Here is a 25,572-nt window from a genome sequence, read left to right on the forward strand (position 1 = left end):
GAAACAGGTGGGTGTGTCTGAAAGCTACTTTCCCACATTAACACAGAGATACCGAGCAGAACTAGTCTCTCGCTGCTTCTGCTGGAAAGGCCTTCCACAGAAGGTGATTGTCAACTACTGAAAGTTCTAACCATCTAGCCAGAGTCATAATCCAAGTGCACAAACGGGCCCGTATCACCCTCAAGGGGAGAGGGGGTGATCACTGCTCTTATGCAAAATACGCGCCCTTCAATAGCTCCATGAAGGCAGTTTAAGCAAGCCTTGAGATGTATCTGAAACTTAGACCCTTCGTGGCACTATGTAAATGGGTTGCTGGCACCCACCCTCCACTTCCTTAAACATTAATGCCAACTCACTACAATGCCAGGAGTAGGGAAAGTGAGATCATGTCACCCGATGGCAAAGGAGGATTAGCAGGACCTTCGATTGATACTGGAGCTAATGGCTCGACCTAACGGTGGCCCTAAGATCAATCCTTGCCTTTTAGAGGAAGCTCAGAATCTCACAGTCTGCCTTCCCTTGCAAGTGCTTCAGTTTCTTCTCCCAACCAGTGTATCACTGGAGAAGTGAGGTGTTCGTCTATCTTTCAACCTAGATTCATTGTTCCATCAGGTAGCAACAGCTGCGCAAAAATGTATCTGAATGTGCGATTTTAGTTTCAGTCTACGAGCCCTTTCCTGTCTTTTTCACTTCATCAGCGAGGCATTGGGTGGACAGCAAGCTCCCCATATTTTACACATGAAAGCAAGAAGCGCAAGACCTCAGCTTTTTTCCATCATATCACAAAGGATGTGTCTCTAGCGAATTCAGCAGTATGTTTCCATTGCAGGTCCTGGTGAGCAACCAGGGAGCTTACTTCAACAGAGACACATGGAGCTGCTAAAAAAGGAGCCTGGCACTGAGCGACTTCAACGTGAGGGATTTCTCTGACACCACAGATGTGCTTTTCCAATAAACGTGAGAAGAGAAGGCCAATTCGTATACCCCAGTGCCAACTCGTTACCAGCATTCACTGGCTAACGGGGATGCAGTGGAAGCCTTTTTTGATTAAATGTCACATAATGTTTCCCTGCTCATTTCTTTCCATCTGTGATTGCCAGATTGCAGTCCAGTATGAAGGAAAAGTTTACGTTAATGGTCTCAGCACCAGCCTGGGTGAGACAATTAGTACCCGTATCTCCAGGCTGTTCAAGTTCAGAGTGCTTGCTGCCAGTTACACCAAAGACGTAGAAAGGGCAAGGACGTCACCACACTCCAGCTTCCTTGACGTGCCCGCCCTGCTCCTGAATGGTTTGCAAACCTTGAAATACAGATGAGAACAGAGAGATCCAATGTGCAGCTAAGGACCCTGGACCACAAATCCTCATGAAGTTGTGCCATTGTTGCAGAAGCAAGGACTCCGTCCATTAACATCCCAGGCCCACTGCTTGTTAACCTATTAGCTTCTGGTCTCTAGTATTCCTCAAGCCGAGTATCCCTCACTGCCATATCAAGATACAGAAGAGAGCTAAGTTCCACATAACTGTTCTCATTCAAAGAGTTTGGGAGATCCAGCAACCCTGTCCTAAGTTTTTCAAAGGAAAAGCCATTCTGCAAACAGTTTCAAGTTAATTTATCAAAGTTATTTAACATTTCACTGTTCGCCTCTGGTTCCCCACATTATTTGAGAGTTCTTCCTTTCAGAGTGCTTCTGTTTTCTATCTATCAAGACATACCTAAAGTTCAGTCTCAGCAGAAGCAGGGCCTTAAGGCATTCAAAACAATTATATCTTTTTTGGTGCTTGCATCAAAGAACAGACCTGTGCAACGCAGGGGATGCTTGTTGGATAGCAACCTACATAGCTTCCTTCACGAACAAGATAAGTAGACTACTCACACACCTCAGGAGGGCAACATAGTGGAGGCGACACACCTTCATGAAGGTCAGCTCCTTGAATGCCCCATCTAAAGCCGTGTTCAACAAGAGATACGTGTGCTCAGAACTCTGTTTCAATAAGTTGAGCCAAATTTCAAAATTCCTTCCGTGAATTTTACTGCTAGATGGCTTTAATTCAAAGCAGATGAAGCTATGAAATATCCAGTGTGGAGAAGAAAAAGTTACTTTTCTGTAACTACAGTGATCCAGTGTTGCTCAATTCAGGGTTCTGCAAAGTCGGGCCTGGAGAGCCGGGTCCATGCCAGATTTTTAGCATATCCACATTTAGAAAAAAGATGTTCCAGAAATCTACATTTTTCTAAATGTGGATATGCTAAAAATCTGGCATGGACCCGGCTTTCCAGGACCGACTTTGCAGAACCCTGCGGCTATGTCATATTTTCACGTGCAGTTATCCCCTGTGAGGCTGTGGTTTCAAATTCATGCAGCTAAATGTAAAAGAAAATGCATCCTCCTGGAGGAGTGAAGTCCTAAGCCTGCCCACCTCATATGACTGCAGGGCAGAACCAAACAATGACCTGCATCGGCTGCAAACACAATTGTGGGAACTGCAAGTGGTTTAATACTGTGGTGTTTGATGTTTAACTGGGGTTTCCCTGCCTGGCAGTGGGGAATAGTGTAAGACGTGCATGTGGATCCTTGAATGAAACTAATGCTGGTGACCTGTAGTTATGGCTAAAACATACATATATTTTCTTAAATTGAACCAAACACTGGGCTAAAAGGATTCTTTTCAGAGATTGAGAGGATATGAATAGAATGAATTGCTTCTTCACAATGAATACCTGGCCTTTCTACAGGACTCACATTTGGAAATGAGATGTGGTGTTAGTTACTCTCTTGGAAGAGGTGTGTGTCCTATTTGTGGAGTAAAATAGATGTATTTCCTTTTCGATGTGAGATAGTGAAGGAAAGGTTCTCTTCATCACAGTGCTAAGTCTTTTCTCAGGGAAGTGGGACTACGCCATTCAGGGGATGGGGGGAATGCTCTCTCTCTACAGGCTAAGATGCCAGTCGGTTCGCTGTGCCCATTTCATGCTCTTTCATTTGTTTTCTAGACGGCGTACACCATTCCCATCCTGGCGTTTGCCTTTGTCTGTCACCCCGAAGTCCTTCCTATCTACACAGAGCTGCGCAGGTGAGAATCGCTCTGGTGCAGACTGAAGATATCTTTTCAAGTGGATGTGTTTCTCATCCATGTCTGTTACTGTCTCTCTCTTGACTAAATTGCATTTTATCTTTCTCATTGTCAAAGATATTTCTATGGCACATTTGTTATATGTGTTGCACATGGCTAATGCGCAGTATGGAGTACAGCCTCTCCCTCCTTCAGGTGGGAATCCAGGAGTATATTGCCTGGTGGTGATAGCATTGAGACTGGTGTTAATGTTGCTGTTTTGTTATCGTCTCTCTTGATTAGTGCTGAAGTGGTTGTGTCTTCCAACGATTGCTGGTACCCCTAATCTACAGACAGTAGAGTGGTGCCCAGTAGGAGATTCAGGGTAACACTCTGGTGGGGCATGTGCCTGTGCTGTTAGGATTGCAGCTTGGAGAGTGAATGCTACCAGAGCAGAAGGAATAGTGGCACAAGCTATTATAAGATTTTCGGATGGTTGGGAGGAGTTAGATCAAGGAATTCCCAGGATAGTTCCAGCCCTTGCTTTAGAAGACCTGCTTTATCCTTGAATTGTGAATGGACTGATTGTCTCTTTCAGGTTGGCCTTGGCCCCATAGCCTCTCTAAACGTAGTCTGAGAATTTGGAGGGAGGATCCTGTTTTTCAAGTCAACCGTGCAATACTTAAATTATGCAAAGTTCCAGTGTGGACTTTACAATCTATCCAGATTAACAGACTTGAACACAAAGCTTAGGTATCTGTGAAAGAACAACTGGGTGATTTGGCTGATTATTAAAAACCCAGGAGGGAATAGTGATATCTCTGCAGACATGTCGCACCACTGTTAAGTAAGTCGGGTCAGTCTCAATAACTTGTCCATATGCACAAGTGCAATAACACCAAGCAACCTGGCCTTGTAGGGAAGCCCTGGGTAGGGGAGGAGGCTTGAGTATACCTCAGATGGTGTCACAAAAACTATAGCTCACAGGTCTGTTTCTTAAGAAGGGGTGAAAAACTGATGCCCACCCTTGGATGTCACATTTCATTTTCTTTCTCTTTACATATTTACAGTTCTATACAATTCTGAAAAAGGAAAGACAACTAAATGAAAATGAATGTAATTGCCCCTTAAGAGCAAAGAATATATTTGGTATACTGTATACAAAGCATGCCTGCTGTCACGGTTTGGTCCCTTGCACACAAAATCCTCCTAGGGGATCTGTCTGTCTTCTGTTGTGACGGAAAAAAATGTAATTGAGGTCTCTGCATTCACAGAGCTGCAGGACACCATTAATAAACATGTACGTTGCTACAAGTACTCAAACCTAGTAGCATTTGTCCGTCGGGGTGGATACATTGGCATCTCTTCTAGGGGGTAGGCTTCTCACTGTCTTTTTTACTCCTTTTCCACCCTCTAGTGCAACAAAGAAGAAGATGCAAAATGTGGCCAATCTCTCAATCTTGGCCATGTTCGTCATGTATCTCCTCACGGCCATCTTTGGATACCTGACTTTCTACGGTAAGCAGGGATGAAGCACATCTAGATTTTATTAACTGTGAAAGACCTCATTGATATGTGCAGATATTTCTCACTGTGAGAGATTCTCTCAGAGTTAGATTTACCTCTGAAAGAGGCGGTCCCCTTTTTTAAAAACAAATTTCCTTAAAGATGATAATCACGTCGAAATGGATATAATACAGACCTATCTACAAATGATGAAGCTCTCAATCAGATATTTAAATTTCTGCCAGAAGTTATCTTTTCTAAAGGTCGAGACACCTTTGCATGTGAGGGATAGCATCTGAAAATACAAGTAAGGGACTTCTCACAACAAATACCTTGTACTGTACATGTTAAGGATATAGCAAGTCACCTCGGAGTTCCATGACCTTATAATGATATTGAGTGTCAGCTTTGTTCTTCTGTATGGTTACAGAACTCCTTTTTGATTTGTGATAAGCTTATTATGTATGGCAAGAGGTACCTAATCCCATATATATATATATATATGTTCAATGGCATGTGTAGCTGCAGATACATATGCTATGCATACCGTCTGCCATCTAGTGTCGGGCTTAGTGTTACAAGTTGTTTTTCTTCGAAGAAGTGTTTGAGTCACGGGATCGAGTGACTCCTCCTCTTCGGCTCCATTGCGTATGGGCATCGACTCCATGTTGGATTGTTTTCTTTCCACCATCGTGTTTGGGCATGTTTCCTTTCGCTCCGATAGTTTGAGTCGGAAAAGTTAAAAAGCTCTAATTCTCATCGGTATTGTTTCGATCGTGTTCCATCTTCGATCGACACTTCGGTACCGTCAGGTCAAACATCTTTAGTCGCCCTTTGGGACGCCCGGTCCCAGTTCGGGCCTGATTGGGCCGACCGCGTGGAAGCCTCATGGACCGGGCCCCATTCCGCTTTTGTCCTTGGTGCCACGCTATATTTCCCTACACAGACCAACATCTAGTCTGTAATCTCTGACTTTCCCCGGACCATCGGGAAGAAAATTGCGAGGCCTGCAGATCCTTCCGCTCCAAGAAAACGCTCCGAGACAGAAGAGCACGGAGACTCGAGATGGCATCCAAGAGCACTGACCGTCTCGACGTCGAAGAGGAGGAGATCATGCAGACGGCTGTCTCCGTTCGAGGATCCAGCTCCGAGCAGGAGTCTGATGAGGACAGACCGGTCACGGCAGGACAGCATGTGAGTACGCCTGCCCCTGTCCCAGCCAAGCCCAAACATAAGGCCTTGGGAACGCCACTGCAGGAAGCCCATGGCTCGACCTGGAAAAAGACCTTCTATGACCAACCCACAACTTCGGCACCAAAAAAGGCCACGCCACCCAAGCCATCGGACTCAAGCTGAGGCTATGTCTCCGATCCCAACAACCATCGTTCCTTCGAGTCGAAACCTCAAAAGTCGTTTTCGGAGCCGAGACCATCCTCGACCCCGACTTTTTCGATACTGAAAAAAACAGCTTTACAGACGAAAAAGCCAATTTACACGGAAGAACATGGACTTTCACAAGCACACAAAGAAATTCATAAACTTACTGAGGAACACACACAAATGGAGGCAATGGATGAAAGGCAAGCCAGGATTCACATCCATAAAGAGACTGGCAGAATTTTAACAGCACCTCCTCTAAAGCCAAAGAGGAAATTAGCCTTTCAGGAAGAATTGGACACTGCTCAGCCTCCAGCTAAAGTGCCAAGAACCAAAGAGAAACCTCCACCTCCCCAATTTTCTCCTCCTCAGTCTCCTCCTCACTCTCCTCATTTACTTAACTCTCCCTCCTACTAGTCCTACACCTATGCACTCACCAGCACACTCATTCGATTTGCAGCAGGACAATGTGGATCCAAGGGACCTTTATGATCCAGACCCCATTCCAGACAACAACCTTGATTGCTATCCCTCTAAGCCATCACAACCAGAGGATAGTACAGGCTACATAGCTAGGGTGGCATCCTATCACAATGTCACCTTTCATACTGAGCCGTTAGACGATGACTTTCTTTTTAATACACTTTCTTCTACACATGCAACTTATCAGTCGCTTCCCATGCTCCCCGGCATGTTAAAGCATGCTGAACAGATATTCAAGGAGCCAGTTAAAACTAGAATAATTACTCCTACGGTGGAGAAAAAATATAAGCCACCTCCCTCTGATCCTGTCTTTATCACACAACAGTTGACTCCAGACTCAGTGGTGGTAAGCCCAGCCAGAAAAAGAGCAAACTCGCAGTCATCAGGGGATGCACCCCCATCAGACAAGGAGAGTAGAAAGTTTGATGCTGCAGGAAAAAGGGTCGCATCTCAAGCAGCCAATCAGTGGAGGCATTGTTGGCTAGTTACGACAAGGCCCACTGGGATGAGATGAAATACATTATACAACATCTCCCCAAAGAACAGCAGAAGAGGGCACAACAAATAGTAGAGGAAGGGCAAGCTATCACCAATAACCAGATCAGGTCAGCCCCAGACTCTGGAGACATGGCAGCTAGAACCATCAGCACTGCTGTGACAATAAGAAGACACGCATAGCTTAGGTCTTCAGGATTTATGCCTGAAATACAACAGGCTGTCCTCAATATGCCGTTTAACCAAAAACAGCTTTTTGGCCCAGAGGTGGACACGGCGATTGAAAAAATGAAAAAAGATTTTGACACAGCAAAAGCGATGGGTGTGCTTTGTATACTACACAATACAGGGGATCCTTTCGTAAGCCCCAATACAGAGGTGGATTTAGAGCCCAAACAGCCGAGGCGTCCACCTCACAAACAAAGCCGGCCTCCCAACCTCAATATCAACGAAGTGGTTTCAAAAGTACTTTCAGAGGCCAGTATCCCAGAGGCAGGGGAAAATATCAGACAGCAAAACAAGCCTCACAACAAGCAAAGCAGTGACTTGAGCCATCCCTTCCCAATTCACACCTCACCTGTGTGGGGGAAGACTGCAAAGGTTCCACAACAATTGGCTACCCATTACCACAGACAGCTGGGGATTATCAATTATCCGCAATGGCTATTGCATAGAATTGACACAAACTCCACCAGATATTCCACCAAAACAACACAACATATCGCCCTGTTGCAAGACAAAGTAAAATCTCTATTACTCAAACAAGCAATAGAGGAAGTGCCACAAAATCAAATAGGGACAGGAGTTTACTCACTGTATTTCCTCATTCCCAAAAAGGATGGAACCTTGAGACCAATATTAGATCTCAGAACCCTCAATCTTTACATCCTGTCAGAACATTTTCACATGGTAACAATACAGGATGTTGTCCCACTACTTCAACAGCACGATTTTATGGCAACACTAGACCTCAAAGATGGATACTTTCCCATACCCATCCATCCAGCGCACAGAAAGTATCTCAGGTTTGTCATTCAAGGAAAGCATTATCAGTTCAAAGTGTTACCATTCCAAATAACAACAGCTCCCAGAGTATTCACAAAATGCCTGGCAGTAGTTGCAGCCTACTTAAGAAGGCAACACATTCATGTCTTTCCATATCTGGATGATTGGCTAATAAAATCCAACTGTCAAACACAGGCCCATATTTATACTTTTTGACGCACAACTGCGCCAACGCAATTGTGCGTCAAACATTTTACCGCCGGCTAACGCCATTCCAACGCGCCATGCGGGCGCCATATTTATGGAATGACGTTAGCCGGCGCTGCGGACTGGTGTGCGTAAAAAATAAATGACTCACACCAGGCAGCGCCGGCGTATGGGGAAATGGGGGTTGTGCTTCAAAAAATGGGGCAAGTCAGGTCTGAGGCAAAATTCAGGCCTCAAACCGGATTTGCGCCATTTTTTGGGACGCCCAACCTCCATTGACATGACTCCTGTCTTAGCAAAGACAGCAGTCATGCCCCCTTGCCCAATGGCCATTCCCAGGGAACTTATGTCCCCTGGGCGTGGTAACTGGGCATAGTGGCATGTAGGGGGGCCCAAATCAGGCCCCCCATGCCACAAAAAAAAAATCGGAAAAAAATATTTACCCAAACTTACCTTTACTTCCCTGGGATGGGTCCCTCCATCCTTGGGTGTCCTCCTGGGGTGGGCAAGGGTGGCAGGGGGTGTCCCTGGGGGCAGGGGAGGGCTTGCCCTGACCCAGGCGTTAAAAAACGGCGCCCATCAGGCTGTGCGCCGTTTTTTAAGGCCCACCCCCTCCTGTGCGTCAAAATGACGTCAGAGTATAAATATGGGGCACAGGCCTTAAAGTCATTTTTTTACCTTGCATATAATTAACGCAAGGCTGGTTCCCCCTTCCAAAAAATGACGCACATGGTGGAATTTTGACGCCCACGGGGTCGGACGTCAAAGTATAAATATGGGGCAGGGTTTGCGCCGATTGTGCGTCAAAATATTTGACGCACATTCGGCTCAAACAGAGTATAAATATGCTCCACAGTGTCAAAACCATATGCAATATGTGATACAAACCCTACACACCCTGTGGTTCTCCATAAACTACCACAAATCACACCTACAACCTGCGCAAATTCAACAGTATTTAGGATCAACACTAAGGCCCATATTTATACATTTTTAGTACCGCATTTGCGTCATTTTTTGACGCAAAAAGCAGCGCAAACTTGCAAAATACAACTGTATTTTGTAAGTTTGCACCTTTTTTGCGTCAAAAAGTGGCGCACATGCAGCGCTAAAAAAGTATAAATATGGGCCTAAATACTCAAACAGCGCTCACAAGCCCAAGTCCGCAAAGAATACAAGCATTTCGCAATATATTGCCACAAATACTGCCAGCCCAACAGTACACTTCAAATTCGTCATGAAACTATTGGGCATGATGACATCCTGTATTGCCGTTGTCCCACATGCAAGACTAAACATGCAGCCTTTGCAACAGTGCCTTGCACAGCAATGGTCACAGGCACAGGGTCAACTTCAGGATCTAGTGTTGATAGACCGCCAAACATACATGTCCCTTCAGTGGTGGAATTCCACAAACCTAAACAAAGGGCGGCCATTTCGCAACCCCGTGCCTCACACCATACTTACAACAGATACATCAAAGATTGGCTGGGGGGCTCACCTCAACAATCACAACATTCAAGGACAATGGGACGCCAAACTCAAACAGGTACACATAAATCACTTAGAGTTGCTAGCTGTATTCCTAGCACTCAAAGCTTTTCAGCTTCTCACAAGAGTATCCTTGTCAAAACAGATAACATGACAACAATGTATTACCTAAACAAACAAGGAGGGACCCATTCATCCCAACTCTCCCTCCTAGCACAAACAATTTGGCAATGGGCAATCCACAACAAAATTCACCTGGTAGCACAATACATTCCAGGGATACACAACCAGTTGGCAGATGTTCTCAGCAGAGATCATCAACAAACACACGAGTGGGAGATTCACCCTCAAGTGCTTCAACTATACTTTCAACAATAGGGAACGGCAGGCATAGATCTGTTCGCCACCAGCGAAAACGCAAAATGTCAAAGCTTCACATCCAGGTACCCACATCCCCTATCCAAGGGCTATGTTCTATGGATGAATTGGTCAGGGATATTTGCTTACGTTTTTCCCCCCTCTCCAGCTCATTCCATTTCTAGTCAATAAACTGCGTCAAAACACGCTCAAACTGATAATCATAGCACCAACGTGGGCACATCAACCCTGGTACACAACACTATTAGACCTTTCAGTAGTACCACATATCAAACTCCCAAACAGACCAGATCTGTTAACACGAAACAAACAGCAGATCAGGCATTAAAATCCCAACATACTCAATCTAGCGATTTGGCTCCTGATGTCATAGAATTTGGGTATGTACAACTACCAACTGAATGTATGGAAGTAATTAAACAAGCAAGAAAACCCACTACCAGGCAGTGCTATGCCAACAAATGGAAAAGATTACTGTCAATCTAAACAAATTACCCCTCTTTCAGCATCAATACAAGAGGTTGTATGTTATTCGCTTCATTTGCAAAAAGAAAACTTAGCTTTTTCATCCATAAAAATGCATCGCACTGCAATTTCCGCGTACTTGCAAAATATACAGCACAGCTCTTTATTTAGAGTTCCTGTTATCAAAGCCTTCATGGAAGGGTTAAAACCCACCTAGAACGCCTCCAGTGCCTTCGTGGAATTTAAACATAGTGCTCACACGAGTTATGGGCTCACCATTTGAACCTATGCATTCATGTCAGATTCAATACCTAACATGGAAAGTTGCCTTCCTAGTCACAATTACTTCATTGCAAAGAGTTAGTGAAATTCAAGCTTTTGCAATTCAAGAACCGTTCATACAAGTACACAAACATAAAGTTGTACTACGAACTAACCCTAAATTTCTTCCAAAAGTTGTATCACCTTTTCATATCAATCAAACAGTGGTACTACCACTCTTCTTCCTACAGCCAGATTCTGTGGCAGAAAGAGCCCTGCATACATTAGATATTAAAAGAGCCCTAATGTGTTACATAGATATAACAAAATCATTCAGAAAGACTAAACAGTTATTTGTGGCTTTCCAAAAAACCACATACTGGTAACCCCATTTCAAAACAAGGTTTAGCAAGGTGGATACTAAAATGCATCCAAACATGTTACCTCAAAGCTAAAAGGCAGCTCTTAGTTGCACCTAAAGCACATTCCAGAAGAAAAAAAGGGGCTACAATGGCTTTCTTGGGAAATATACCAATGGCTGAAATTTGTAAAGCAGCTACTTGGTCAACACCACATACATACCAAGCATTACTGTGTAGATGTGTTAGCAGCACAGCAAGCCACAGTAAGCCAAGCTGTACTAAGAACATTATTTCAAACAACTTCAACTCCTACAGGCTAACCACCACTTTTAAGGGAGGAACAACTGCTTTGTAGTCTATGCATAGCATGTGTATCTGCAGCTACACATGCCATCAACCAGAAAATGTCACTTATCCAGTGTACATCTGTTTGTGGCATGTTCCGCTGCAGATTCACATGCACCCTCCCACCTCTCCGGGAGCCTGTACCCGTTTAAGTTCAACATTTACTTGTACATATGTGTGTGTGTATATATATATATATATATATATATATATATATATATATTCCATTTGCATGGACATCTCTTTTCTTTATGCTCTATCACTCCTACCTTAACCTCTGCGGGAAAACAATCTAACATGGAGTTGATGCCCATGCGCAATGGAGCCAAAGAGGAGGTGTCACTCGATCGTGTGACTCGAAAACACTTCTTCGAAGAAAAACAACTTGTAACGCTCCGAGCCCAACACTAGATGGCAGACGGTATGCATAGCATGTGAATCTGCAGCAGAACATGCCACGAACAGTTGTACACTGGGTAAGTGACATTTTCCATATATATATATATATATGTTCGATGGCATGTGCAGCTGCAGATACACATGCTGTGCACATCCCGCCATCTGGTGTTGGGCTCGGAGTGTTACAAGTTGTTTTTCTTCGAAGAAGTCTTTTCGAGTCACGAGATCGAGGGACTCCTCCCATTTCGGCTCCATTGCGCATGGGCGTCGACTCCATCTTAGATTGTTTTTTTTCCGCCATCGGGTTCGGACGTGTTCCTTTTCGCTCCGTGTTTCGGGTCAGAAAGTTAGTTAGAATCTCGGAAAAATCGTCGGTATTGTTTGCGTTCGGTATCGGGTTAGTTACAACAGATCGACACCGATTTTTGAAGAGCTCCGGTGGCCCTTCGGGGTTTTTTCGATCCCCGGTCGGGGCCTGGTCGGCCCGGCCACGTGTCTCTTCAAGGCTGATGGAACGGACCCCATTCCGCTTCTGCCCAAAATGCCATAACAAGTATCCTTTTACAGATCAGCATCTGGTCTGTAACTTGTGTTTGTCGCCGGAACACAAGGAAGATACTTGTGAAGCCTGTCGAGCGTTTCGGTCCAGGAAGACACTAAGAGACCGAAGAGCAAGAAGACTGCAAATGGCGTCGGCGCCGACAGGACAAGGGCGTTTCGAGGAGGAGGAAGAAACCTTCTCCATCCAGGAATCGGACTCGGATGAGATCGATCCCGAAGAAACGCCGAAAACCGTGAGTAAGACGTCGAAACATAAAACTCACGAAAAGAGCACAAAGGCCCAGGGGAAGCAACCGCCAACAGGCCATGGCTTAACCCGGAAAATAGGTGACCGAAGATCGGCACCGAAAAAGGGCACGCTGGTGTCGAAGTCATCCGACTCCGGTCGAGATACCGCCACACAGCAATCTCGGGCCCGGGATAGCGGCTCCGAGCAAGTTTGGCATCGAGACAGCGGCACCGAAATTAGTTGGCACCGAGATAGAATGACGCCGAAAACAAAAAAGGTTTCGTCGGAGCTGAAAAAGGTAGCCGAAAAGGTTTCGATACCGAAACATCCGGCTTCGGAACCAAAATCAAGTTCCTACACAGAGGAACAAGGACTGTCCTCACAAATGAAAATACATAGATTTGGACAGGAATTAGAGGCAATGGAGCCAGACTACACCCAAAGACGGCTCCACATCCAAAAAGATACGGGAAAGATCAGCACTCTCCCTCCTATTAGGATGAAACGCAAACTTGCCTTCCAGGAGAAAGACAAGCAGCCTGTTTAGGTGGCTAAACAGGTAACCCCGCCACCATCTCCACAACGCTCTCCGCAACCATCACCGGTAGCCACTCCACCTATGATGCAATCCCCAACCCACACAGGGATGAGTCAAGATGACCCTGACGCATGGGACCTTTATGATGCACCAGTGTCGGATAATAGTCCTGACTGTTATCCAGCTAGACCGTCGCCACCAGAAGATAGTACAGCCTACGCACAAGTGGTGTCGAGGGCAGCGGCATTTCATAATGTCAGCCTACATGCAGAGCCCATTGAAGACGACTTTCTATTTAATACACTGTCGTCCACACACAGCCAGTACCAGAGTCTTCCCATGCTACCCGGGATGCTAAAACACTCCAAGCAAGTGTTTGAGGAGCCTGTAAAAGGAAGGGCCATTATTCCAAGAGTGGAGAAAAAATATAAACCGCCACCAACAGACCCCGTGTACATCACACAACAGCTAACACCGGACTCAGTTGTAGTAGGGGCAGCTCGCAAAAGAGCAAACTCACATACTTCAGGAGATGCACCACCTCCAGATAAGGAAAGTCGCAAATTCGACGCAGCAGGCAAAAGGGTGGCGGCACAGGCAGCAAACCAGTGGCGTATCGCAAATTCACAGGCTTTGTTGGCCAGATACGATAGGGCTCATTGGGACGAAATGCAACATTTTATAGAACATTTGCCCAAGGAGTTCCAGAAAAGAGCACAGCAAGTAGTAGAAGAAGGACAGAGTATCTCCAACAATCAGATACGGTCAGCTATGGATGCTGCAGACACAGCTGCTAGAACTGTCAACACAGCAGTAACAATAAGGAGACATGCATGGCTGCGTACATCAGGATTTAAACCAGAAATACAGCAAGCTGTGCTAAATATGCCATTTAACGGACAGCAGTTGTTTGGGCCGGAGGTGGACACTGCTATCGAAAAACTTAAGAAGGACACTGACACGGCCAAAGCCATGGGCGCACTCTACTCCCCACAGAGCAGAGGCACATTTCGAAAAACACAGTTTCGAGGGGGGTTTCGAGGGCAAAGCACAGAACCCACTACCTCACAAACATGGCCCACTTATCAGAGCCAATATCTGCGTGGAAGTTTTCGGGGACAATATAGAGGGGGACAGTTCCAAAAAAATAGAGGAAAGTTCCAAAGTCCCAAAACTCCTCAAAATAAGCAGTGACTTACAAGTCACACATCCCCAACACATAACACCTGTGGGGGGGAGACTAAGCAATTTTTACAAACATTGGGAGGAAATAACAACAGATACTTGGGTACTGGCAATTATCAAGCATGGTTATTGCATAGAATTTCTCAAATTCCCTCCAAACGTCCCACCGAAAACACACAATATGTCAAAACAACACATAGATCTTCTAGGACTGGAAGTTCAGGCGTTGCTACAGAAAGAGGCAATATAATTAGTACCAAACCACCAGAAAGGAAAAGGAGTTTACTCTCTGTACTTTCTCATACCCAAAAAAGACAAAAGTCTGAGACCTATATTAGATCTCAGAACATTAAATACCTACATCAAATCAGACCACTTTCACATGGTGACATTACAGGACGTAATCCTACTGCTCAAACAACAAGACTACATGACACCACTAGACCTAAAGGATGCATATTTCCATATACCGATACATCCTTCACACAGATAGTACTTAAGGTTTGTATTCCAAGGGGTACACTACCAATTCAAGGTGTTGCCATTCGGAATAACAACTGCGCCAAGAGTTTTTACAAAATGCCTAGCAGTCGTAGCTGCACATATCAGAAGGCAGCAAATACATGTGTTCCCGTACCTAGACGATTGGTTAATCAAAACAAACACGCTAGAACGGTGTTCACAACACACAAAGTATGTCATAGAAACCCTCCACAAACTAGGTTTCTCAATCAACTACACAAAGTCACATCTTCTGCCGTGTCAAACACAGCAATACTTAGGGGCGACAATCAACACAGCAAAAGGGATTGCCACGCCAAGCCCACAAAGGGTTCAAGCATTTCACCATTTAATACAGACCATGTATCCAAAACAAAAAATACAAAGTCAAGACGGTGATGAAACTCCTAGGCATGATGTCCTCATGCATAGCCATTGTCCCAAACGCAAGGTTACACATGCAGCCCTTACAACAGTGCCTAGCATCACAATGGTCACAGGCACAGGGTCAACTTCTAGACCTGGTGTTGGTAGACCGCCAAACATACATCTCGCTTCAATGGTGGAACAGTATAAATTTAAACCAAGGGCGGCCTTTCCAAGACCCAGTGCCACAATATGTAATAACCACAGATGCCTCCATGATAGGGTGGGGAGCACGCCTCAATCAACACAGCATCCAAGGACAATGGAACAATCAGCAAAAACAGTTTCACATAAATCACTTAGAACTATTGGCAGTATTTCTAGCGCTAAAAGCTTTTCAACCTATAATAAGCCACAAACACATTCTTGTCAAAACAGACAACATGACAATGATGTATTACCTAAACAAACAGGGAGGGACACACTCAACGCAGTTGTGTCTCCTGACACAGAAAATATGGCATTGGGCGATTCACAACCACATTCGCCTAATAGCACAATTTATTCCAGGAATTCAGAATCAGTTAGCAGACAATCTCTCTCGGGATCACCAACAGATCCACGAATGGGAGATTCACCCCCAAATACTGAACATTTACTACCAGAGTTGGGGAACACCACAAATAGATCTATTTGCAACAAAGGAAAATGCAAAATGCCAAAACTTCGCATCCAGGTACCCACAAGATCAGTCTCAGGGCAATGCGTTATGGATGAGTTGGTCAGGGATATTTGCTTACGCTTTTCCCCCTCTCCCACTCCTTCCATATCTGGTAAACAAGTTGAGTCAAAACAAACTCAAACTCATACTAATAGCGCCAACATGGGCAAGACAACCCTGGTACACAACACTACTAGACCTCTCAGTAGTGCCTCATGTCAAACTACCAAATAGACCAGATCTGTTAACGCAACACAAACAGCAGATCAGACACCCAAATCCAGCATCGCTGAATCTAGCAATTTGGCTCCTGAAGTCCTAGAGTTCGGACCCTTAAACCTCACACAGGAATGTATGGAGGTCATAAAACAAGCTAGGAAACCTACCACTAGACATTGCTATGCAAATAAGTGGAAAAGATTTGTTTATTACTGCCATAATAATCAAATTCAACCCTTACACGCATCTGCCAAAGACATTGTAAAATACTTACTGCATTTGCAAAAGTCAAAGCTAGCATTTTCTTCCATTAAGATACATCTTACCGCAATTTCAGCTTACCTGCAAATTACGCACTCAACTTCACTATTTAGGATACCAGTCATAAAAGCGTTTATGGAGGGCCTAAAGAGAATTATACCACCAAGAACACCACCAGTTCCTTCATGGAACCTCAACATTGTCTTAACACGACTCATGGGTCCACCTTTTGAGCCCATGCACTCTTGTGAAATACAATACTTAACATGGAAAGTTGCATTTTTAATTGCCATTACATCTCTAAGAAGAGTAAGTGAGATCCAAGCATTTACCATACAGGAACCATTTATTCAAATACACAAGCATAAAGTAGTTCTACGGACAAATCCTAAATTTCTACCAAAAGTCATATCACCGTTCCACTTGAATCAAACAGTAGAATTACCAGTGTTCTTTCCACAGCCAAATTCTGTAGCTGAAAGAGCACTACATACATTAGACATCAAAAGAGCGTTAATGTACTACATTGACAGAACAAAACTTATTCGAAAAACAAAACAATTATTTGTTGCTTTTCGAAAACCTCATACTGGAAATCCAATTTCTAAACAAGGCATTGCTAGATGGATAGTTAAGTGCATTCAAAACTGTTATCTTAAAGCAAAAAGAGAACTGCCTATTACACCAAAGGCACACTCAACCAGAAAAAAAGGTGCTACCATGGCCTTTCTAGGAAATATTCCAATGACCGAAATATGTAAGGCAGCTACATGGTCTATGCCTCATACATTTACCAAACACTACTGGGTAGATGTGTTAACGGCACAACAAGCCACAGTAGGTCAAGCAGTACTACGAACATTGTTTCAAACAACTTCAACTCCTACAGGCTGAGCCACCGCTTTGGGGGAGATAACTGCTTACTAGTCTATGCACAGCATGTGTATCTGCAGCTACACATGCCATCCAAACTGGATTCCGCCCAGGAAGAAGCACTGAATCGGCACTCATGGCAATCTGGGACGATCTTAAAAACACAGTCGACCGAAATGGAGTTGCTGCACTACTTCTCTTGGACCTCTCAACTGCCTTTGATACGGTTGACCATGACACCCTAACTCAAAGACTCCACGAAGCCGGCATACAAGGGATTGCTCTCGACTGGATTACTTCCTATCTCCAAAAAAGAGCGAATATCATCCACTCGCCCCCCTTCTCGTCCGAACCCTACCTCACAAAAACAGGGGTCCCCCAAGGGTCAATCATCTCACCTTTGCTTTTTAACAACTACATGATATCTTTACCAGAACTGATCAATGAGTTCCATCTCACATGCTACAACTATGCAGATGACACACAAATACTACTTCAATTAGAAGACCCCAAAAACATTGAAAACTCACAAATCTTCAGTTGCCTCAGAGCCGTTGATCAGTGGATGACCTGGAGCCATCTCAAACTAAATACCTCCAAAACAGAAATACTCATATGTGGTGACTGGAAAAATTATGACCCTCTGTGCGTCTGGCCTGAAGATCTCGGAACACCTCCTCAATTATCCAAGGAAGTGAAAAACCTAGGAATCACCATGGATTCCAAGCTAACTATGAATACCCAAGTAGACAAATTAGCATGCACAAGCTTCATCACCTTAAAGACTTTACGACGCATCTTCCCCCACCTCGGATTTCCACACAAGGTGCAAGCTACTATCTCACTTGTATTATCCAAACTGGATTATGCCAATAGCCTCTACCATGGATCATCTCTATCTGTTATGAAAAAACTACAACGTATCCAGAATTCCACAGCCAGGCTACTACTACATATAAAGCCGCAAGACCACATCTCCCCTGCCTTGAGAGCACTACACTGGTTACCCGTTGCCAGAAGATGCACTTTCAAACTGCTTTGTATCACCCACAAAGCTATACATGGAACAGGACCGCTTTTTATCAGAAAGAAAATTACCAAATACATCCAACAAAGAACCCTCCGCTCAAGACTGGCACCCCGCCTTAGAACACCACCATACAAGAAAAAGACTGTAGGTGGTACATCCTTCTCCGTCCAAGCAGCAAAAATATGGAATTCATTACCCCCAACTATAAGAGCCACAGATAACTTTCTTGTTTTCAGAAAACTACTCAAGAGTTGGCTCTTTCCTTCATAACCACCTTTTTCAAACAACTATGAACTGCATATGCCTATGTGGATAAATATTTTTTCAGATTATATGTATATTTCTATTTATTTATAGTTTCTTTGGAAAATATGTATTGCTACTGTCATAACAATAAAATACACACACACTCTTTTAAACCTGTCTGACTAAGTATTTTTTACCCATGATTCTAATTATGTATTGTATGTGCATATGTGTGTATTCGTGTGTGTGTATAAATATATATATATATGTATGTGTATGTATGTGTATATGTTGTTTCTGTGCTTGGCATGTTGTGGGTCATTGCATGGCTCCTGGTTTTTTGGGTTGTTATACTAGATATCTATGAATTTCTGCTCTCATTTTTCATCACTCTTATGTCATGTCTCTATCAAACTATCCTCCATTCTCACTCTGACTCATCCCAAATCCCTTCGACCACTTTCATCTCCTAAATATCTCTGCCTAAGCTCTTCCCTCCACCTCCACATCTAACTCACCAAACCTCACTCTACCTCTGTGACCTCCCACACAACCCTACTAAATTCTCCTGCATTCATCTCACCCTGCTACTATGCTCTCCCTAACCCTTCCACATACTCTTCCCCCCCTCTGCCCCCCTTTATTCATCCCAAGACTTTGGATTGAGTAAATGAAGGATATACTCCCAATTAACACTTTTAGATTTCTTTCCTCCTCCACTCCTCCATTACTCCAGTCAATCTAACTAACAAACTCTCATATCCGCAGCTCAAATTAACTCATAATAATACTAAAACTGTACTCATTATTAAATGATACTAATCCATCACTAATTCTTGTTGGGTTCCGGAGTAGCGTGCTACTCATCGAAAAGCGCTTCGACGCCTCGTCAGGGGTAGTAAGCGCTATATAAATATGATTACAATACAATACAATACACATGCCATCGAACGGAAAATGTCACTTACCCAGTGTACATCTGTTCGTGGCATTAGTCGCTGCAGATTCACATGCGCCCACCCGCTTCCCCGGGAGCCTGTAGCCGTTTAGAAGTTGATCTTGAACACTTGTAAATTTGTAAATACATAACTTTAAACTACATTAGGTACATACCTATTCACTCCATTGCATGGGCACTATTACTAGTATACACAACTCCTACCTCACCCTCTGCGGGGAAAACAATCTAAAATGGAGTCGACGCCCATGCGCAATGGAGCCGAAATGGGAGGAGTCCCTCGATCTCGTGACTTGAAAAGACTTCTTCGAAGAAAAACAACTTGTAACACTCCGAGCCCAACACCAGATGGCGGGATGTGCACAGCATGTGAATCTGCAGCGACTAATGCCACGAACAGATGTACACTGGGTAAGTGACATTTTCCATATATATATATCTATATATATATATCTATATATATATATATATATATATATATATACATATATATATACATATATATATATATATATATATATATGTATATATATATATATATATATATATATATATATAACTGTATAAACAACTCTGCAAGTGTTTAATGTTTCCTTGAGTGTACAACGTCCTATAAATGCACAAATGGAGCTACCGGTAGTGATAGCCAAAATACAGGCAGCTGCCCGGTAAGAGACTACAAGAGAAGTTTCAACAGGTGCCAGAGGGGGGCAGCTGCATCATCAAATGCTGCATCAGGCTTTTTCTATAATCCCATAGTCAGAGGTCCTCAGGTAGACACTTTTAATGATGAAAGAGCATTTAGTCTTGTGATGTAAGAGAAGATTGTAGGCATCCTCCAGTTGAAGTTCCCCTGCAAGGCACATAGGGGGTCATTCTGACCCCGGCGGTCTCAGACCGCCGGGGCCAGGGTCGGCGGGAGCACCGCCGACAGACCGGCGGTGCCCCGCAGGGCATTCTGACCGCGGCGCTTTGGCCGCGGTCAGTGCAGGAAAACCGGCGGTCTCCCGCCGGTTTTCCGCTGCCCGTCAGAATCCTCCAAGGCGGCGCAGCATGCTGCGCCGCCTTGGGGATTCTGACACCCCCTACCGCCATCCTGTTCCTGGCGGTTCGCCCGCCAGGAACAGGATGGCGGTAGGGGGTGTCGCGGGGCCCCTGGGGGCCCCTGCAGTGCCCATGCCAATGGCATGGGCACTGCAGGGGCCCCCGTAAGAGGGCCCGCGTGTATTTCACTGTCTGCATAGCAGACAGTGAAATACGCGACGGGTGCAGTAGCACCCGTCGCACCTTCCCACTCCGCCGGCTCGATTACGAGCCGGCTTCATGGTGGGAAGGTCGTTTTCCCCTGGGCTGGCGGGCGGCCTTTTGAAGGCCGCCCGCCAGCCCAGGGGAAAACTCAAAATACCCGCTGCGGTCTTCCGACCGCGGTACGGTATTTTGGCGGCTCCCGCCGGGCGCGCGGTGACCGCGCCCGGCGGGAGTCAGAATGACCTCCATAGTACTTAACTTATACAATACTCACCCTTTCTTTTCTCCAGGCAACGTTGAGACGGAGATGCTGCACACCTACAGTAAAGTGGACCCATTGGACAAGTTAATCCTCTGTGTGCGACTCGCTGTGCTCGTAGCGGTGACATTGACTGTTCCTGTGGTTTTGTTCCCGGTAAGTTTCACATAAACAGTTGAAGGTTTCTTACTACCCCTGTGGAACTAAAGTTTTTCAGCTGCCTCCACAAATGTCAGTAATAGGTGCACCCGCTTTGGGGTGTCTCATTCGCAAGCTGTCTTTTGTAAACTGGTGGCCTAAGAAAGCATGAAGTTTGCACATTTCTTTTGCACTGACTGCATCTGATATCGCAGGGACACTACTGACAAAGGGCAGCCACTGTTGGAATCCAGGAGTAAAGTATGCAACAAACCTACAATATGTCTGGTGACTAAGGGCCTTAGTTAGAATTTATACGGACGCTAGACATCCGCTGACAAGTGCTGGATGTAATGTCTGCTGTACTTCAAGTGCTTTGATGTCAGCAGCACTATATATAGTACGGATGGGGCATGGAGCACTTTTTTGTAGATATCCTGCTCCGTCGGACTTAAACTACGGCCCAAAGACAAGATGTATAGGAGTGCATAGTGCGCTAGGCAGATCGTATTGAATCAGACATCCATTTAATCATTACCTATTGATTACAGGGGTAGTGTAGCGTAGCAGACATCTTTGCTGCGTAAGGCCGGAGATGGTGGAACTTTAGCACAAGCGATACAACAGATTTGTACGGAACTAGGAACGTCTTTGAATGTTTGATAGGAAACGTTGAATACAAGAAGATTGATGGTAATGGGTGTCCCTCCAATCCAGGGGCTTCACCTCCATTGCTTTCAGTTGTGCTTCTTTACTGATACCCCCTATGCTTTCCAACCTGATGTCACACAAAACAGATTTCAAGGCTGGCATTGAGGTCTGGGACATTTTGGGCTTTGGGGTTTTGCTGAAGTCAGTCATTGTTGAATAGATGTGGTTGTTATCCACTTTTTCCCTTTTCAGAAAAATGAGATACTATTCAAAGCCCAATTTGCACACAGTATGTAATTCCTTAATAAATGTAAGTGGCAAAAGTACGGTTACAGGTAAGTAACATTTTCTTAAAACAGAATTGCTTGAAAAACTGCAGCTTATTAAAGAGTCATATTTTTCTAAGGCTCTAGCAGACTGCTAGCGTTAAGAGAATCTTAGTAAACATGGGCATGCACTGCCACATGGCTGACCCTCCTAGGACATCAGCCCTCTGCCAATAATGTCAGTGATATAGAAATAAGATTGATTTCCTGGAAGGTCCTCTCAACCTGCATGTGTCTGTATCCAGACAGATTCGGAAGAGCTGTGACATGTATCCAGATTTTACTAGCTGGACCAAGACATAAAGCACCAGAGGGGTGCTTCAGCTGAGGATTTTGCATATGAAAAGCTTTCTGGTGGGAGGCTAGCACCAGAGTGCAGTCGTCACCTTGACTATGTCTCAGCCAAGTCAGTATCCTCTTCCCCTCAACATTGCCAAATCCCCCCATGCATTGAAGCCATAAATGTAACCAAGTGAGTAGTGTGCACCAGAGTGTCTTGTGGGACGGCCTAGAGATGGATGTGTGAAAGTATCAACAGTTTATTCATAGCCTATTTCACCGGACAGATCTTGAAGAACAAGGTGGTCAGGCCCGAGGATGATGCTATTAAAGAGAAGGTCGATTATGGCACAGATGTGCACTTGGATGGATTTCCCTCAGCATCATCAATGAGCTTGTCCATCCTATCAGAATGTACCAAGTTGCTCCTGAAATAGGCAACAAGAGCAACCAGAATGTTTTTGAAAAGGAGGGTATAAAGCATGTTTTCTTTACAACCTTATGGAGGTACTTGCAAAGAAATTCTTTATAGTGTCAATGCTGTGAAGCGGATTCTTACCTATTCAAAACCCGTCTTTCAGTAGCAGACTATGGGGCTCCATCAAACAAGGACATTGAAGCACCAAACTCAGCCCCCCTATTCTGTGCTTGTATTGGAGCCCAGAAGGGGACATTTAGGTTCTAAGGCAAAAAACACAGTGCTCTTGGTGTACACATTAATAAACCATCTTCCACCATGGTGAGAGCTAAAACAGTTTTGAGATAAGTTTAGATATGAGTGAATCATGGGACATAGCTAAAGGCACTGGCTTCTTAGGGGCAGTCAGCAGGAGGCCACAGCCATCACGTAAAAGGGATATTAAGACAGAAATCAAGCTACTAAACATTCAGTGGATGTGGGTGGGGTCAGATTTTGCCATCAGGCCAGCGACATCTTCAGAAGACAAGCTGGTAATTTTAAACTAGAAATCAAGATGCAGAAATTGAATATGCTCTTTAACGGCTCAGACCATTTTTGGAAAGAAAATGGAAAAAGGAATTTCAAGCCATGAAGGATGATACAGACATGGCTAGGGCCATGTCTGTACTCATCCATCGTAATCACTGTCAGAATGTCAAAGTCAAAAATATTGACCTACAAATATATTGACTGTCACTGTGTCATCCAGGTAAGTACATATCTGAACTCAATATCCACGTATCTTGAAGAAATATATATCATCAAGGTACACAGTTATGGAGTTAGGAATAAAATATCTATACTATGATATATAGTGGAGGTCGTTAATCTGGAGCCTACTTCCTTGTAGGGTGATATTAAGAACTCAGGGGCTTATTTACAAGCACCCGTGTTGCACCGGATCGTCACTTTTTTGACACTTCTGTGGCGCACGCTGGAGATCCATGTCTGCAAGGCCACACCCTGTGTGGTCTCTCATGGCCTTGTAGACACAGAAAGAGGCAATGCCCCGCAAGTCCCTGCAATACCTCACACTGCAACAGGGAGGCGTGCCAAGAGCGTTACAGTGGGTGTTCCCATGTAACACCCACACATTTGACACATTCCCAGACTTACAACTAGGTGTAGACCTGGGAATGCATCAAAAGCATACGCCTCCCAAAGGGAGGTGCAACGAGGAGAAATAACATTATTTCTCCTTGTTTTTTCGCTTTCTACGTGTGCTGCATTCTGCAGCACACATAGTAGGAGGGAATCGCCTCCATTGATTGTTGTAGGAACAATCATTCCTACAAAGCAGACACCCCTGCGCCATGGTGCGAGGGTGGCTGCATTGGCGCATGGTAGCCCATTGTGTGCCGCACAGGGGGAAAGGACAGGAATGCGCTATATCTCAAAGAGGGCACTTTCCTGTCCTTTTCTTTTGATGCAGGACAGCGCATCAAGAATCCTCGTGGTGCTGCCCTGAGCCAAAACCTTGCAAGTGAGGCCCTAAGTATTTTGGTAGCACACCTCAGCACAATCAGAATGATTATCCCTCTGGAGGAAACAAGTGTAGATTCTACAACACTAACATTTTGGTCCCAAAGATGCCAGCAGTACCATTGTGCTCATTAATATGAGCACAGAGAATAGAATTATCAGTAGGGTACTCCTAAAACAAAACAACTATTGTTTAGCCCTGAGTGCTTACTAAAGAGGTTATACCCTGCTGCGCAATTTCTGTTTAAGCCAGGCTTTACCACCTCTTCTGTCAGGAGTTCTGTACATTCAGCCCCTTTGGAGAAGTCTCAGAAGTGGAAAAATGTGGCGGCTCCTTAGTTGGGTACTAATAAAACTCCTCTACCACCTCGAATACCCTCTCATATGTGTGCCAACCCCTATCCAGTCAATGACCAAAAGCTCTTTCATGACCCATATTTTGCCAGCAGGTCTCCCGTCTTTGACAGCCCCTCCTTCGTCAACAGTAGCCAAGAAACCCTCCTCTTCCGCGACCATTGTCACCACTTCTGTGACCCTCGCTTATCAACAGCGCCCTCGATGATGATAAGCACACAGATTCTGGCATCAGAGGACCTCTCAACTTCAACCTGGAGCAGCCTTCACCTATGGCAATACTGCTTGCATGTTCCAGTGTCCAATCAATTAAGCTTTTATCCCTCTGAATCACACTGTACCTATTAGGGTGTCTTCTCAGCCCCTTTTGCACATCTTGGAAGAAGTAGTAGAAAGGGAGGACCCCATCATTGAAGAATGCTCTAACTCAAGAGGGTTTCACCGGCACATCAAAGGTGCTTTGTTGACTACAAAAATGGACAGTGTGGCTGTATTATACCAGTAATTAGGGGGCATGGATGTTATCAACTGAAGCAACGCTCCCCGGCCCAGAGCCAATTAAAGCATTCCACCATCAACAAAACATCCACCAGGAAAGCCAAGTGATCACACACATTTGCTTATATGAGCCAAGGAATTCAGCCACAAGTGTGAAGAGTGTCCGAACTATTTTCAAGCTGTCTTCTAGACTGGACCTCTTCGCAAACCAAGGATTACAATAAGAACCAGTTGTTTAAAAGCAGGTACAAGCAGCTTGGCGAGTTGCTTTCATTGGCATTGTTTGCTTTGCATTTTTTGCTTATGGCTTGCCTCCATTTACCTTGTTCGAAAGGTATAACCCAAGATAAATTGGAAGCAAC

The 25,572-nt window shown here is 44.7% G+C and overlaps 1 protein-coding gene across 7 annotated transcripts in view; it reads left to right on the forward strand.

The window, feature by feature from the left end:
* SLC38A5 (solute carrier family 38 member 5) overlaps positions 1–25,572 on the forward strand; it is a 372,114-nt gene that overhangs the window by 336,473 nt on the left and 10,069 nt on the right. For all 7 annotated transcript variants that reach the window (XM_069209561.1, XM_069209560.1, XM_069209559.1 and 4 more), the window contains 3 exons: positions 2,995–3,074; positions 4,471–4,571; positions 21,054–21,178. In XM_069209561.1, coding sequence (XP_069065662.1) covers positions 2,995–3,074; positions 4,471–4,571; positions 21,054–21,178 — 306 coding nt within the window. The remainder of the gene's footprint in view (positions 1–2,994; positions 3,075–4,470; positions 4,572–21,053; positions 21,179–25,572) is intronic.

The sequence above is a fragment of the Pleurodeles waltl genome, chromosome 10 (assembly GCF_031143425.1).
Source record: "Pleurodeles waltl isolate 20211129_DDA chromosome 10, aPleWal1.hap1.20221129, whole genome shotgun sequence".
Classification (NCBI taxonomy): Eukaryota; Metazoa; Chordata; class Amphibia; order Caudata; family Salamandridae; genus Pleurodeles; species Pleurodeles waltl.